Below are 18,585 nucleotides of genomic sequence, written 5' to 3'. Positions count from 1 at the left end.
TTTTTTGAGAAAATAAAATATATATATATATTTATTTATTTATATATATATGTATATATTTATTATATAATACCCTTCGTTCCATATATATAAGATATTATAAATGCATATATAACTTTTTAATATATTTATAAGTATATTAAAAAACATATCATTATATATATACATATATATATTAATATATATATGAAACAAGGTATTGGCATTCTAAGAATCCTTGTGTTTATATAAAATCTTATAAAGTTCATGATTAAATGCTTTATTGTATTTTTAATAATCGCTTATTTTTTTAGAATGAATGAAAATTTAGAAAATTTTTCGACAATTGATTTGTTGAATGAATTAAAGAGGAGGTATGCCTGTTTGAGTAAACCAGATGGTCGTTATATTTTTTTAGGGGCCCCAGGATCTGGAAAAGTATAAATAAAATGAAATAATATATATATATATATATATATATATATATATATATATATACATTCTTGTGTTTGATTTTAATATATCTTTGTATATATATCATCCCCTTATATCCAATGCTTCACATATTAATTTAATTTAATTTATTTTATTTTATTATTATATTTTTTTTTTATCTAGGGAACACAATCACTCAACCTTAAGAAGTCACACTGCTACTGCCATTTATCAACAGGTGATTTGTTAAGAGAAGCAGCTGAGAAAAAAACGGAACTGGGACTTAAAATTAAGAACATCATAAATGAAGGAAAATTAGTAGATGATCAAATGGTATTGTCACTAGTAGATGAGAAATTAAAAACACCTCAATGTAAAAAAGGGTTTATTCTTGATGGATATCCAAGAAATGTAAAACAAGCTGAAGATTTAAATAAGTTATTACAAAAAAATCAAACAAAATTAGACGGTGTGTTTTATTTTAATGTACCTGATGAAGTTTTAGTTAATAGAATTAGTGGTAGATTAATTCATAAACCTTCTGGAAGAATTTATCATAAAATTTTTAATCCTCCAAAAGTTCCATTTAAAGATGATATAACAAACGAACCATTAATACAAAGAGCAGATGATAATGAAGATGTTTTAAAAAAAAGATTAACAGTTTTTAAAAGTGAAACATCACCTTTAATAAGCTATTATAAAAATAAAAATTTACTTATTAATTTAGACGCAACGCAGCCAGCAAATGATTTGGAAAAAAAAATTTCTCAACATATAGACGGTTAAAAAATAATAAATTATAATATATATATATATGCACATATATATAAATAAATAAATATATATATATATATATATATGTTTATATGTTTATATATTTATTTATTATTTATTATTTATTTTTTCTCTTAAAGATATAACTGTGTGACTTAAATTTCATTCTTTTAAATTTGATTTCTTTTTTAAGCAAATTTATCATACAAAACATATAACACATAATATATATATATATATATATATATATATATAAAATTCTGAACAGCTAGCCAAATATTTGGTAAAAAAAAAAAAAAAAAAAAATTTATAATATGTAATAAAATTAAAAAGTGACACAATGGTAACTTATAAATATATACAATTATTTTAAATGGTTTATTATTATTATGAAATAATATGATAAGTAAAGAATTAATATATATTATGCCTATATAATTATATATATCTATTGTTCGTTTAATAAATATTAGGACGTTAAAATATATATAGTTCAAAACAATGTTATTTTATTTTCCTATTTTTATTTTGGTCTTTATTTGAAAATGAGGTCATTTTCTTTCCTGACCTGTTCATAAAATAATAAATATATAAATATTTATTAAAAATATGTATAATAGAACTAGTCCTACTATTTAATATACTATAACATAGCATATATATTATGCAAAAATAAGAAATATATTAAATAAAAAAACATAACACTTATCTTAATTCAATTACATATTAAAAATAAAAAGCAAAGAAAATTGAAATATATGTAATATTTTTTATCTATTTATATTTTAATATCATGAGCATAGTATGGTATTTTTATATCAGAAAGGGTAATATATATATTACAATAATATAAATAATAAAAAAAAAGAAGATAAAAATATATTTTTTTCAAATATTAAAAAATATAACAATTCTATGTTAAAAATAAATGAAATTTATTAAGGAATATTATAATATATACATATATATTATATATATATTTTGTTGTATAACTTATTGGAAAAAAATAGTAAAATAAAAAAAATATAAATATTAAATATATATATATATATATATTATAGGCAACTTAAATTTTGTATAATTTTAATGTACATATTAATTAAAGCTTAATATCTATATACTAAATTATACTTTAATAAAAAATAATAATAAATAAAATTATTATATATACACTATATATTATATCCCATCACATATAATCTACGAAAAAAAATTAATATAATACAATTTTTATTATAGGTATTATTTATATAAATAATATTTTCATATGTAGATATTAAAATAAAGGAAACACTTAAAAAAAAAATTATAAAAAAAAAAGAAAAAAAAAAAAATTTCTATTTTCTACATTAAGATTAAAGAAAATTATGTTTTATTTTAAATTTTATTTAAATGTATATGTATTATTATTTATATTTTTTATAATTTATTATGTAGATTATATATTATTAATTTTATTTAATAGTTAAACATTTATGTTTATACGACATCTTTTAAAAAAATAAATATTTTATATATAATTTTTTTTTTTTTTTTTTTTTTTTTTTTTTTTTTGGTATTTCATTTCTATATTAACATCAAATTATTTTTATCGTGTATAAAAAAAAAATAAAGGAAATTTTATATAATTTCTCCCATATTATTATATACATATATAATTGTAGAAATAATTATTTAAAAAAAAAAAATGCTCATTTTAGTTGAGACTGCTGCTGGATATGGACTTTTTAAAGTTGAGAATAATAAATTAATTGAGTCAGATGTAAAAGATATTGAAAAATGTTTTGTTACTAGCGAAGAAGCAAAAAAGAATGTATCTTTATACAGTTTTAGTAAATTTAAAAAGTTTCAAAATGCATTTGATGAAACAAATAAATTGATGGAATCAAAATTAGGTAAAGGTTTAAAGAAATTTTTAAAAAAGAATATAATAAAACCTAAATTAAATGAGCCTTTAGCTTTATGTGATAAGACCTTAGGTGGATTGATAAAAAAGAAATATAATATAAATGTAACATATACGAATTCAACCCAAGAAATTATAAGAGGAATACGTACTCATTTATATGAATTATTAGTAGGAGTAAATGAAGAAGATTCTAAATTATTAAAATTAAGTTTATCACATTCATTAAATAGATTTAAATTAAAATTTAGTGCAGATAAAGTTGATGTAATGATTGTTCAGGCTGTTGGGTTATTAGAAGATCTAGATAAAGAAATAAATGTTTTTTCAATGAGATTAAAAGAATGGTATGGTTGGCATTTTCCTGAATTAGGGAAAGTAATAACAGATAATAAAATATATGCTAAATGTGTAAAAATAATTGGTTTTCGAAATAATGCAAAAAATGTAAATTTATTAGAAGAAACAACAGAAGAAATACAAAAAGAAATAAAGCAGTTAGCTGAAATATCTATGGGAACAGAAATAGAAGATGATGATTTAAATTGTATAAATGAATTAGCTGATAGATTATTAGAATTAACAGATTATCGTGAATCATTAGCAACATATTTAAAATATAGAATGAATTCTATAGCACCTAATTTAACATATTTGGTAGGTGATTTAGTTGGTGCAAAATTAATTGCAAAAGCGGGTTCTTTAATGTCGCTAGCTAAACATCCAAGTTCTACTCTACAAATTTTAGGTTCAGAAAAAGCTCTCTTCAGAGCATTAAAAACTAAATCGAAAACACCAAAGTATGGTCTTATATATCATGCAACATTAGTTGGACAAACATCTCCTAAATTAAAAGGAAGAATAAGTAGATCCTTGGCTGCTAAATTATCTTTATGTACTCGAGTTGATGCTCTTGGTAATTTTGTAGAACCTTCCATAGCAATTGCATGCAAATCACATTTAGAAAAAAGACTAGAATATATCACAAGTAATTTACAAAAAAAATTAAGTAACCCAAATAATAATATGAAGTTACAACAACAAGGACAACAAAATAAATATAATCCTAATCAAAAAAATGACGGACAAAATAATCGAAATTCATTTAATAAGAGGAAAAGTGATTTTAGATTTAAAAGGGAATCTGATATAAATAACAAAAAGTTTATAAAAAAGCAAAAAAGGAAGTAAATAATATATATATATATAAATATATTTATATATATTTATTTATTTTAATAGTATAACATCCCCAAATTGATAAAATACTTTGTTTTAATTTATAATTGTATTATATATATATATATATTATAATATATATATTTTATTTTATTATTATTTTTTTTATCATAATGTGTATATCTTTTTTATATAATGATCATACACTTTATATAACATTATAATTACATATTATATAAAAATTTATTCCTGCATATATTTATTTTTTTTATAATTACTTTTGTGTTTATTTAATGTATTTATATATATATATATATATATATATATATATATATATCATATATATATGTAAATATTACATATATTTTTAGAATAATTAAAATTCCATAGTTTTTTATATAAATTAATAAACAACAATCAAAAAAAAAAAAAAAATAATAAAAAAAAAAATTATAGTTAAAATTAATTATGTTTAATATTACTTTTTACCTTTCTTTTTTTTCCTTCTACAATTTTATAAAAATAAATACAAATATTATTATTTTGTAGTAACATTATAATACTTATATAATAGTCTATATATATATTATGAGTGTGTTAAATATTTATTTTGAATATTATTATTTTTTTGTACAGTATAAATGTAAACATATCTTATTACACAAAAAAAAAAAAAAAAAAAAAAAAATGAAATATAAAATGTAGCTTTGTTCATTGTATTATATTTTTTTGCTCAATTATGTTAATGGTAATATAAGATATATATATATATTGTTTAATATTTTTTTTTTTTTTTTTTTTTTTTTTTTTGTACATACATTTATTTTATTATTACTAGTTTTTATATGTACAAGACAAAATGGTATATAATTTATTAAAGAAAAAAAATAATAAATAAATAAAAAAAAAAAAAAAATATTATATAGGAAGTATTTTACACACACATATATATATATAAATATATATATATATATATATATATAATTATTCCTTGTATTATTTTATTTCATTATATTATTATTTTTTTATACAGACATATAATAACTTTGTTTACTCAATAAATACATATAAAAAAATATATACATTATATTTATATATTGTGTGAATTAAAAAAAAAAATTGAAAGGAGTTTATTTACTAGACTGTCGTTACTTGATTGAATATTTAATATTAAGAATACAAGAGTTCTTTTAGTTTATTTTGTTATATGAATAATGCACATATAAATGTAATATTATATATATATGTATATTTATTTATTTTTATTTTTTTATTTATTAATATTGTTTAAAATAATTTATTTATTTAAAATATAATATAATCCTTTTAAAAAATTGATATATTTAAGAACAATTTATATAACATGTCTTTGCCTAGATAAATTTAAATATAATTACAAAACAAAATTATTTTTTTTTTTTACAATTTCTATATTTATTTATTAAATCCTTACCCGCCCTTGAAAAATAAAATAAAATAAAATAAAAAGAGTTTAGCCTTATAGAAATGTATTTTTTATTTTTCATTATTTAAATGATTGGAACCTTTATATATATATAATGATATTTTTTTCATGAAAAGCAAAAATAGAAAGAAAAAAAAGAAAGAAAAAAAAAGAAAAGAAAAAAAAAAGAAAAAAAAAAGAAGAAAAAAGCCAAACATATTATATAATATATATATATATATATTTAATATGCTTAACAAGACTATTATAAGAAATAATTATAGGTAAATGAGTAAATACATATATAACATATAAATAAATGCTATAAATATAAATAATACATCAATTATATACCTTCTTATTATATTGAAGAAATCAGCATTTTGTCTACATAATAATAATATATACATAAATATAAATATATATAAATATATATATATATATATATATATATATATATATATATATATATATATATATATATATATACATATTATTAGTCTGCAGAAATTAAATTAAAATGAATTATATATATATATACGCACACTTATATACGGATTTTTATACATATTAATATTTTTTATTTACTATATATACGTAGATTTTTTTTTTTTAAAGGCATCAAATTCTTTAAAAAAAAAAAAAAAAATAAACATATGCAAATAAATATATATATTATATATATGTGTACTCCTTTTATATATACAAGAATATTTTAATAACAAATATGATAAGAAAAAAAAAAAAAAAAAAAAAAAATTAAGATTATTATATTATCCTTCACTTTTTTTTTATATATTTTATGTTAAACCTTATATATAATTAAGAAAATTTTCATTTTCCTTTTTTATTTGTGCATTATATATGTTTACACATTGAATAACAAATTTGAATATGAATAATATAAAATTATATATATTATATATAAATATATAAAATAAAAAATATATATATTAAATATTATATAATAGCCCTTTAAAGAAATAAAAGTAATTTATTCTTTTTCTTGTATTAATTAATGTGATACATTCTTATAAGTCCAGAATACATATATATATAAAAATAAAATTATACATACTATATTATAGCATATACATATATATATATATATACATATAGTAGTTTTTTTTTTTTTTTTTTTTTTTTTTTTTATCTTTTGACCTATATATTATATATATAATAATATATATACATATATAAATATATATATATAATATATGCTACTTATTTTATTTTAATATATATGCATGGTCATCCTTAATAAGTATATATTATAGTTTTTTCTTTTTTATTGGAGTGTGTAAAAAAAAAAAAAAAAAAAAAAAAAGAAAGAAAAATTTATTAGTATATAAATATATCAATAAATAAAAAAATAAAAAAAAAAGAAGAAAAAAAAAAAAAAAAAATAAAGATATATAAATAAATGTAAATATAAATATAAATATATATACATAATATATATAATAAAATAATATAATATATATATATATTTTTATATTTAAAAACTTTTTTTTATTTTTTTTATTTTTTTTATTTTTCTTATTATTCTTATTATATTTATTTTTTTCTTTTCTTTTCATTTTATTTATTTATATATATATATATATTTTAATTAATATTCCTTTATATATGTTATATTATATATATATTATAAGTTATATATTAATATTACATATAAATATATATATCTTATTTTTTCCCCTCATCTTTGGTATTTTATATTTATTTTTTTAAAGTTTTAGTAACAGAACATTTTTATATAGTATTTATTTTTTTTATTAATTTTTACTAAATATATATTACTCATACAATATAAAATATATATATATATATATATATATATTTATAAAAAAAAAAAAAAATTTTCTTTGAGATTATTTTATTAAAGAATGAGAGAAATTGTTCATGTACAAGCTGGCCAATGTGGAAATCAAATAGGTGCAAAATTTTGGGAAGTCATTTCTGATGAGCATGGAATAGATCCCGTAAGTTTAAAAGAAATATATTTATTTATAAGAATGTGTAAACATACATAATATATATATAATATATATATATATATATATATATAAATATTTATATATGGAAGAATAATTTAGTGTATTGTCCCTTTATTTTATTCTATAAGGGCCTCCCTTATATTGATAATAATTTATATGTGTAAGCCATTATTTGGGAGGCTTATATATAAAAATTGTAGTTATTATTAATAAATGTATAATATATATATATATATATATATATATATATATATATATATATATATATATATATATATATACATATACATATACATATACATATATATTTATTTTTTTTATTTTTTATTTTATTTTTAGAGTGGTACCTATTGTGGGGATAGTGACTTACAATTAGAAAGAGTTGATGTTTTTTACAACGAAGCAACAGGAGGTAGATATGTTCCAAGAGCTATATTGATGGACTTGGAACCTGGTACCATGGATAGTGTTCGTGCTGGTCCCTTCGGTCAATTATTTCGTCCAGATAATTTTGTATTTGGTCAGACAGGTGCAGGAAATAATTGGGCTAAAGGACATTATACTGAAGGTGCTGAATTAATAGATGCAGTTTTAGATGTAGTTAGAAAAGAAGCTGAAGGTTGTGATTGTTTACAAGGATTTCAGATTACTCATTCTTTAGGTGGTGGTACAGGTAGTGGTATGGGTACTTTGTTGATTAGTAAAATAAGAGAAGAATATCCTGATCGTATTATGGAAACTTTTTCTGTTTTTCCATCACCCAAAGTTTCTGATACAGTTGTTGAACCTTATAATGCTACATTATCAGTTCATCAATTAGTTGAAAATGCTGATGAAGTTCAAGTTATTGATAATGAAGCTTTATATGACATATGCTTTAGGACTCTTAAATTAACAACACCAACATATGGAGATTTAAATCACCTTGTATCAGCTGCTATGTCAGGTGTAACCTGTTCATTAAGATTTCCTGGTCAACTTAACAGTGACTTAAGAAAATTAGCTGTTAATTTGATTCCATTCCCACGTTTACATTTCTTTATGATTGGGTTTGCTCCTTTAACAAGTAGAGGAAGTCAACAATACAGAGCACTAACCGTACCTGAGTTAACACAACAAATGTTCGACGCAAAAAATATGATGTGTGCAAGTGATCCAAGACACGGAAGATACTTAACTGCATGCGCTATGTTCAGAGGAAGAATGTCTACAAAGGAAGTTGACGAGCAAATGTTAAACGTACAAAATAAAAACTCATCTTATTTTGTCGAATGGATCCCCCACAACACAAAGTAAGAACCAAGAATTAATATTACTCTGAATGTTTATTATTTTGTTCATATGGAATATTTATTTAGTTATATGTGTATTTATTTATTTGGAAATATATACATATATATATATATATATATATATATATATTATACGTATACATATTTTTTATTTTTTTTTTTTTTTTTTTTATTTTTTTTTTTTTTTTTTTTTTTTTAGATCAAGTGTTTGTGATATTCCACCTAAGGGATTAAAAATGGCTGTCACTTTTGTAGGAAACTCAACCGCCATTCAAGAAATGTTCAAAAGAGTTTCTGATCAATTTACTGCTATGTTTAGAAGAAAAGCCTTTTTACACTGGTATACTGGAGAGGGTATGGATGAGATGGAATTTACTGAAGCTGAATCAAATATGAATGATTTAGTTTCAGAATATCAACAATATCAAGATGCTACAGCAGAAGAGGAAGGAGAATTTGAAGAAGAAGAAGGAGACGTAGAAGCCTAAATGTATTTATATTTATCATAATATATACATATTATATATATATATATATAAATATATATATGTATATGTAATTAACAAAAAAAATAATAAATAAGTATAAAATAAATATGTAATCATTAATTATATATAACAATATAATTTATCTCTTACTTTTTTTATTAAAGTTATGTTCGGGTATATATAACATATATATAAATTATATATATATATATATATATATATATATGTTGCAGTTTCTTTTTTTTTTTTTTTTTTTTTTTTTTTTCTCTTATCATTTGATTTTACATTCAGATATATATATATATGACAAATATATTATATATATAATATAATATATGTATTTATATTTTATTATTTTTTTTATACGATTATTTTTATTATCTTCATTAGTCGCATCTTATGTGTGCATTTACAAGTATAAACTAAACAGTTATAATTTATTATACCACTATATATATATATAATGCATATAATATATATATATATATTTATATTTATTTATTTATATATATATATATATTAATATACATATACATATAATATTTCAGAATTATTTTTTATACATGAAAGTTTTTTATTTAGTATCATCAGGGGGAAAAAAAAAAAAAGAAGAAAATATTTACATAAATATATATATATAAATATATTAAATATATATATACAAATATATATATTTTTTTATACATATATTTATTTTTATGTATGTGTATAAAAGTATATATATTATAAATATAAATATATATAGATATAATAAATAATATAATACACATGCCCATAAATCCTATTATATATATATATATTATATATATAATAATTAAATTTTCATCATATATAGAGTATCATCGAAATACAAATGTTATTTTATAATTAACTCATTAATTATCTGTAAAGGTGTATAAATATATAAATATAAATATTATATATATATATATAAAGTATATAATTACGTTATTTTATTTTGGGGAATATAGTAGTAAATAACATTTTCTTATGTTCATTTTTTTCATAGTCTCTTTTTTTTTTTTTTTTTTTTTTATTACATGTAAAAAAAAATTATATTAACAAAAATAAATATATAATAAACAACTAGAAAATAAATGGATATATAAAAATATATATGTAGTGATATATTAAACATTATCACATTCGATTAATGTTTCTTTATGAAACATTTTGATATTAACGTTTATATATGAACTAGAAAGGTGTCAAAGGAAAAATTATATAACTTTTTTAAAAAAAAGGAAATATATTAAAAATAAAAAGGTGGTCCTTCTTTTATATTCCTATGATAAAATATTCTATAACCATATAAATACATATATATATATGAGTGGTTGTATGAAGCCTGTTATATTTTTATAAAATCGTTTAGTGATTAAAAAAAGTTCATAGTCATAATATAACTTTTATATTTTACAAAATTCTTTTCTTGTTTTTAAAAGAAACAAATATAGACAACACTTTACAAATAAAATATAGTATAGATTAATTGCTTAAAAAAAAAAAAAAAACGATCTTGACGTTGTGCACATTTATATACAACAAAAAGGATATTTTAAAATAAAAATAAAAATTATAATATAATATAATACAAAATAATAATAATTCGATATATATATATATATATTTATGTATATATTTTTCTTTATTTGGCATATACACAAAAAAATTATATCAAATGTATCATATTATAAAATATAATTCTTTCTTTAAAAGAATTGCAAACATAAAAAAAAAGGGAAAAAATAAAGAAAAGGAAAAAGAAAAAATTACGATAAAAAAAAGTATATTCCTTTTCTTTTTTTTTTTTTATTTTTATTTATTCTTGAAAATATAAATACTTATTACAACAAAAATAATACATCACACTATAAAATTATGAAACTAACAAAATTTGAAGTAAAAATTTTTTACACAATTATATATATATATATTATATATTTACTAATTTTATTTTTGTAGGATAAAAATTTTTTACTTTTTTTTTTTGACACTTAAAAAAAAAAAAAAAAGGAAGGATTATTTTTACATTCTGTTATAAGATAAATATATTATATATATATGTGTGTATATTTGCATATATACATTCTTTAAGATGATTTAAAAATAATTTATATCATTTTTTCATGTCCTATAAAAATCAACAAGCGTTATATATTACGATTAAGGAATAATATAAATATGGGAATCACCAGATTAAAGTTACAACAATTGAAATAAAGATAATCACATTCTTGAACTGGTAGATACATATATATATATATATATGTACATATATATATTTTTTTTTTTTTTTTTTTTTTGTATTATTATTTATAATTTATTATTTTCATTTATACCTTTAATTTTAATAGATATATATATTTTCATATTTTTTTGTGATTTCTTCCTTTATAGATTTATATAATTCATCAAAACAGTCTTCATCGTTCATTGGTTGTTCAGAAGAAATGTGAGTGAATATAGGATCATTTATATGGTTATATATATTCATGTATTCATGCTTATTAAAATCTTGATCCTTTGGAACATGTGTATCATTATAGTTGTCTTCATTTGAATCACAAAAGGTATCGTTTGAAGAAAATAAATTACCATATTGATCTTGTTGTATAGTATTTGTTGTACTTCTTTCTGTACTATTATTATCATTTATTTTTAATGAATTATATTTTATATAATCATCTAATTGTTTATTGTAGTTTGCATTTAGATTTTCATCACACAATTTATTATATATAGAAAGATTTATATATTCCTTATTATGCTCCTTACTATTTTGTATTAACATATTAGAAGATAAAGATGTATTGCTTACAATATTTTCATTTGTATATATTTGTTGTTGTTCATTTTTATCCTTATTTTTTATTTCAGGAGACCAATTTTGAATGAGTAATAAATGTGATAAAAGATTATTTAGATCTTCTTGATTAAAGATATTTTTTTTATTATCATTTTGTAATTCATCCATATTACTATTACAATTACTATTAAAATTAATATTACAATTACTATGATTATTATGATCATTTATTTGTTCTTCCTTTATGTGTATTTCTTTTTGTGTCCGTACTTTCAAAGGTCTTATTTCTTCAATTCCGTGAGCAAATCTACATTTTTCTTCGTTCATACATTTTTTTCTCTTCCAGAAATAACATAGACTTGTTTTATAAGTAGATAAATCTGTAGTAGGTTGTAGGTTCTCAACTTTATGTGCATATTTACAATTAGGGTTAATACAAGGGATATTTTTCTTGTAGCTTCTGCAAAGTTTTGTATTCATTAAATTAGGAAGAGGTCTCAGTTCTCCTAACACATGTGCATAATTACAATTATGAGTATTAAGACATTTCTGTTCAAGAAAATGTTTGCATATTTTTGTTTTAGAAAATTGATATTTTATATCGGATGTTACATTCATTTTGTATATTATAGATATTATTTTATTATAATGTAAATATGGAAGGTATGTTATGAAATGAATTAATAATAAATTAAAAGAGGGGGCATGTATATGTGTATTATGAGCTTATAAGGTATATATTGAATTATTATTAAAGTAGTACATATAAAATATATATATATGTATATATATATATATTTATTTATTTATTTGCATATGCTTTTTATATAAAGACTATTAAAATATAAAATAATGAATTTATTCTCATAAGACAATATGAGGGAAACTATTAATATATATAAAAGGAAAAATATATATATATATATATATATATATGTATATTTTTTTTTTTTTTTTTTTTTTTTTTTTTTTTTTATTTATACATTTGTTTGTTTTTATTGTATTGTTATTAAAAATTAATTGAAAAAGTACTGAAAAGAGAAAAAATATTTAAAAATAAAAAATAATAATATATTATAAAATTATAAGAAAATAAAATAAAAACTTTTTATCATTTTAATATTTTTATTGTGACAATTTTTATAAATTGATGTTGAATAATAAATTAATTCAATTTAATATAAAAAGTAAATATATTAATATATTTTTTCTTGAGTCTTTTTTTTTTTTTTTTACAACGGATTGATACAAATGCTCAAAATGAAGAATGCACTCAATAGTCATTTTTTTTTTTTTTTTTTTTTTTTTTAATAATTTTATAATAATAACATATAGAATATATTTTTTTTTATAAAGAAGTTAATATTATAACTATTAAAGAAAAATAAAAGTTTCTCTCTTTTCTGATGTTCAAAATTTAATTGTATACATTTCTTTTATATAACTAATCACCCCAAAGGTTATAAAAGAATAAAATAAAACCATGTGTGTATAACTTCACTCTGATGTATTAAAAAAAGTGAACAAAAAATTTGCATGATCATAAATTATTGATGATATATATTATATATATATATATATATATATATATATTTTATTGAACAAAATAACTGGATGGAATACAAGTATTAAAATAGAAGAGAAAAAATAAGCATGTAAATATTATTCGTACATTTTGTTTTTGACCTGTCTTAATAAAATATATACATATATATATAATATATGTATATATAATTTTTGTGTTTTTTCAAATGATGTATAATTTGGCTTAAAAAAATATAGCTCGAATTTTTACAAGTAAATAATATGGACATATAACACATATATATTATATATATTTATATTTATTTATATTTATTTATATTTATGGGTACAAATTTTTGTTTTAAATTTTAGATATATTTCTTTCATTTTTATGTGTGAAAAGTTTTTAATTATAAAATTCATGATGCTACGCAAAAAAAAAAAAAAAAATTATAAATAAAAATAAATCAAATGGTATGATATATATAGTAAAATAGGAATATTAATTTTAATGAATTAAAAAAAATATATAAAATGAATAGCATATATTGATGACAACAAAAAAAAAAAAAAAAAAAAATTATAGCATTATAATAACTTGATACATACATATATATATATATATATATATATATATATATATATATATATATTTATTTATTTATTTTTTTAAAAAAAATAAAAATATATCATGTAAAGGATACATATGATCAAGGTAAATGCTGAAGAAATTATAAAAACATAATCTGAATGCAGATGAAAAATATTATAATCATAATTATTACCTATGACAAAGTTCATAACATGATTATAATTAACTGGAAGGTATGATGTAAGAAGTAATGAATTTGTTACAAAATATAAGCCCATAAGTTCTGATATTAAAAGAATCCACATATTAGAAAAGAGTTTAAAATAAAATGAGAAGAATGATGAGATTTGAATTATTTGTTGTAAAAATTTCTTCATATTAATAGCAACTATATAAGAAATATACATTAATGATATATATGGTGCATAAATAATAGCTATATTATATTTTATATTAAAAAATAAACATATTTTTTCAATAATTTTTGAAAATGGATCTCTTATATAAATTCGAATAAATATTATATTTAAAGTAGACATAATTATTTTATAGACAACTGTTAAAAACATAATTGAATTTAATATGACATTTATGCGACCTAAAACACAATTTGTATTTTCTTGAATTTCAAATTTTCTACTTAGGATAGCATTAAGAGAATAATACATACTTGTATTTGTATAAACAATATCTTCTATTTCTTTTTTTAATTTATTATAATTTTTCATATTTTCACATTTTCTTTTCTCACCATTAGAAATATCATATGGACTATTATAATTCTTACTACTACTATTATTATTATTATTATTGTTCATGTTCATGTTCATGTTGTTTGAACGATCTTGAATCTCCCTTTTTAAACTCTTTTCATCCATACTTTTTTTTTTTCCACTTATGTAATTTTTATTAAGATCATTATGAGGATCCTCTTCATTATATATATTATTATAATCATTATATATGATATTTTGATCTGTAAATTTAATACTTTTTTCACAAGTTTTTTTATTCTTATCATTATTATATATATTATTATAATTATTATTTATATTATCATCATTATTTATATTATCATCATTTATATGATCATCCTTATTTATATTATTACATATTTTCTCATTCTTTTCAGCTGGTATCAAATTATCATTTTCTTCTATTGGGTCATTTTCATTTTTCACTTTTTTATTTTTTTTATTATATTTATTTACAGGAAAGCTAAGACTTTTTTGAAGCATATTATTTAAAAATTCATCATCTCCATCATATGAATATGAATTATCATCACTACTATCTTCTTTATTAAGATCATGATATTCACCTTCATCATCATCATCCATATTACTATGAATAATACTAGAATGGTTATCTGAATTGCTATCGCTATATTCATTATTATATGTATCATCTTCATCCTTACTATTTTTATTTACTTTAAAAAATAGGTGTTCATTACTTGGAAGTTTTTTAGGATTTTTTCTATCTTCTGATTTTTTTAACATGATATTTTCTTGACCATAAGGAGAATCCACACCTTTGTTTACACTCTCGTTATTATCATTATTATCATTTATATGATTTATATCATTTGTATCATTTTTATCATTTTTACCATTTATATCATTTTCATGCGATTTTATAATTTTTATTTTCTTTTTATATTTTTTCTTTCTCCTTTTGTAATTTTTTCTCTTAAAATATTTGTCCATCTCTAAAAAATGGAAATCATAAGAAGGAGAAATATACAACGAATTATATTTTCTCATTCTTATATCTCGAATATTATTATTTATTTCTTCATTATTATCTTCTTGACTTTCTTTGATAAGAACAGGGCAACTATGTGATCTCTTTAAGCCATGTATTGTATTTTTACTTATTTTTTTATAAAAGTAATTTATTACAGTTGACTCATGATCACTATAATTCGCTTTTTTTCTTCTACTATTTTTATAATTATTAATATATGGAAAATAAACTCTTCCTTTAGTACTACGTCTATTACTACTACTGATACGTATTGATCTTTCATCATTCATATTAGATTTATCCTTGTCATATTTTATATTATCTGAATTTTTTAAAAGACGTTTATTTGTTAAGGCGCATATATTCTTAATTTTGTTTGTTATATTTAGAAGAACTGAAACATTTTTTACTGTTTCTTTTATTCTATGAGGATATGCTTTTTCAAGATATTCCTCATTATTTTTGTTGTTGCCCTCATAAAGTGTTGTATCATTTAAGTGGAAATTTTTATTATATATACTGTTCTTATTGTTATTATAATTCTCTTCATTTGAATTGTCATTATAATTATATTGTATGTTTTTAGTTTCTTCAACAAATTTTGAATCATCACCATAATTATTATGATTAATAGTGATATCATCATTATTATTGTTATAATCTCTATTAGTATTATCATCCCCCTTTTCAATATTTTCATCGTTGTCGTTTATTCTTTTTAATACTACTCGTTTGTCATCTTCCTTATTGAGCTCTCCATTTTGTATATTCCATCTATTATCATAAGACAATCTCTTGGTATGTATATCAATATTACTCTGCAGCTTTTCTAACTCTTCCTTTTTAAACATATAATTTGTAAAGTTAATAAGTATACGTTCTTCAATATTATATATTTGTATTTGTATCTTTGGTATGTGTAGAAAGTATATAAAAGTAATAATATAGTCATATATGAAATATATAGAAGAGATTCCAGCGACAATAGAATTTGTTGTTACTCCTAATGCACATATATTAATTAATAATTCTCGGATGATAAAATTGTGTAAGAGTATTATATGATGAATTATGATATAACATAAAAAATAGAAGAAACTATATATTTGTTTAAGAAAATTTTTTAATGGGTGTGTTTTTTTTTTATTTTTAAAATATAATTCATTCATATTATTATTAAAATAATAATTGAAGCATGTATCTTTTTTTTGAAAAAAAAAAAACATAGTTTTATTATATATCTTGTTTGCATTCTTCCCCTCATTACTTTTATATAATAAATATTTTTTAAAATTTATTGTATTATCATCAGCTATAACATAATTATAATTTTTCTTATAAATCATATTTCGTAATCCTCCTAAAATTACCCATATAAATGATAAAAATAATATACCTCTGAAAAAAAAGAAATGTTTTTTTATCTTCTTATTAATACCATATGATTCTTTATATATACTACTAATCTTAGCATAATACTTTTTTAACAATTTTATATGTGAATGTGTATGAAATTCTGGAGATAATATTTCTTTATAGTTGTTCGAATCAAAAATAGTATTAATAAATTCAATTGGTATTATTACATATAACAAAAATAATAAAATACATATATCTATATGCCATATGTATGTTATAACTACATTCGATATTAAATTCGATAACTCAAATATAAATAAGGAAAATATAGACATACAAACTAAACATGTTATAAAAAATATATTCTTATTAAATTTATTAGAATGATTTAAGATGTCTAAATGTCGTAGTAAATAGTATATCGACACCTTATAAAAAATTAAATGTAATAACAGCATAGCTATTACCTCACACAATAATCGTATACTCATTTTTTTTTATTCCTTACATTAAAAAAAAAAAATAATAATAATATAAAAAAATTGTTCTATTAATATATATATGTATAAATATATATATATATATATATATATATGTATATATATACTACTTCACATGTGAATAATAATATATCATCAAATCATCATGTATCATCTTTATTTTTATCTATTAAATATAAAAATAAAAAATAAAATACAATAATACATACATATATATATATATATATATTTTTACATTTGTGTATTTTTTTTTTTTTTTTTTTTTTTTTTTTTTAATTTCTATTTTTATTTTACAATTTCACAAAAATGAAAAAAAAAAAAAAAAAAAAAAAAAAAAACATAAAATATAATAAATATATATATATATATATATATAATATATATATTATTTTATTATATTTTAATTATACACATGATGTAAAATGAAATTTTTTTTATATTGCATATATTCACATATTAATAAATCGTTACATATTTTTAACAGAGTACTATTTTTTTTTTTTAAAATAAATGAAAAATATATATATATATATAAAATAATAATATGATAAA

At 18.2% G+C, this 18,585-nt stretch overlaps 5 protein-coding genes across 5 annotated transcripts; 3 read left to right on the top strand and 2 right to left on the bottom strand.

Annotated features, from left to right (window-relative positions):
• Window positions 1–294: 294 nt before the first annotated feature.
• On the top strand, window positions 295–1,203 carry PADL01_1007300 (adenylate kinase; the record flags this gene model as incomplete). Its single annotated transcript, XM_028682125.1, has 2 exons — window positions 295–417; window positions 598–1,203. 2 exons carry the CDS (start codon window positions 295–297, stop codon window positions 1,201–1,203), a joined length of 729 nt encoding a protein of 242 aa, XP_028538434.1.
• A 1,675-nt stretch (window positions 1,204–2,878) lies between these two features.
• On the top strand, window positions 2,879–4,288 carry PADL01_1007200 (nucleolar protein 5, putative; the record flags this gene model as incomplete). Its single annotated transcript, XM_028682124.1, has 1 exon — window positions 2,879–4,288. The coding sequence occupies one exon, from the start codon at window positions 2,879–2,881 to the stop codon at window positions 4,286–4,288; it is 1,410 nt and encodes a 469-aa protein (XP_028538433.1).
• A 3,321-nt stretch (window positions 4,289–7,609) lies between these two features.
• Window positions 7,610–9,500, top strand: PADL01_1007100 (tubulin beta chain; the record flags this gene model as incomplete). Its single annotated transcript, XM_028682123.1, has 3 exons — window positions 7,610–7,705; window positions 8,060–9,012; window positions 9,212–9,500. 3 exons carry the CDS (start codon window positions 7,610–7,612, stop codon window positions 9,498–9,500), a joined length of 1,338 nt encoding a protein of 445 aa, XP_028538432.1.
• A 2,350-nt stretch (window positions 9,501–11,850) lies between these two features.
• Window positions 11,851–12,927, bottom strand: PADL01_1007000 (zinc finger C-x8-C-x5-C-x3-H type, putative; the record flags this gene model as incomplete). The annotated part of the gene is made up of 1 exon (XM_028682122.1): window positions 11,851–12,927. The coding sequence occupies one exon, from the start codon at window positions 12,925–12,927 to the stop codon at window positions 11,851–11,853; it is 1,077 nt and encodes a 358-aa protein (XP_028538431.1).
• Window positions 12,928–14,502: 1,575 nt separating this feature from the next.
• Window positions 14,503–18,024, bottom strand: PADL01_1006900 (conserved Plasmodium membrane protein, unknown function; the record flags this gene model as incomplete). Its single annotated transcript, XM_028682121.1, has 1 exon — window positions 14,503–18,024. The coding sequence occupies one exon, from the start codon at window positions 18,022–18,024 to the stop codon at window positions 14,503–14,505; it is 3,522 nt and encodes a 1,173-aa protein (XP_028538430.1).
• Between the last annotated feature and the right edge of the window lie 561 nt (window positions 18,025–18,585).

Source organism: Plasmodium sp. gorilla clade G2 (genome assembly GCF_900097015.1).
Source record: "Plasmodium sp. gorilla clade G2 genome assembly, chromosome: 10".
In the NCBI taxonomy this organism is placed as follows: domain Eukaryota; phylum Apicomplexa; class Aconoidasida; order Haemosporida; family Plasmodiidae; genus Plasmodium; species Plasmodium adleri (nom. inval.).
The sequence above is the reverse complement of the archived record's forward strand: the minus strand, read 5'-3'. Positions and strand labels throughout refer to the sequence as shown.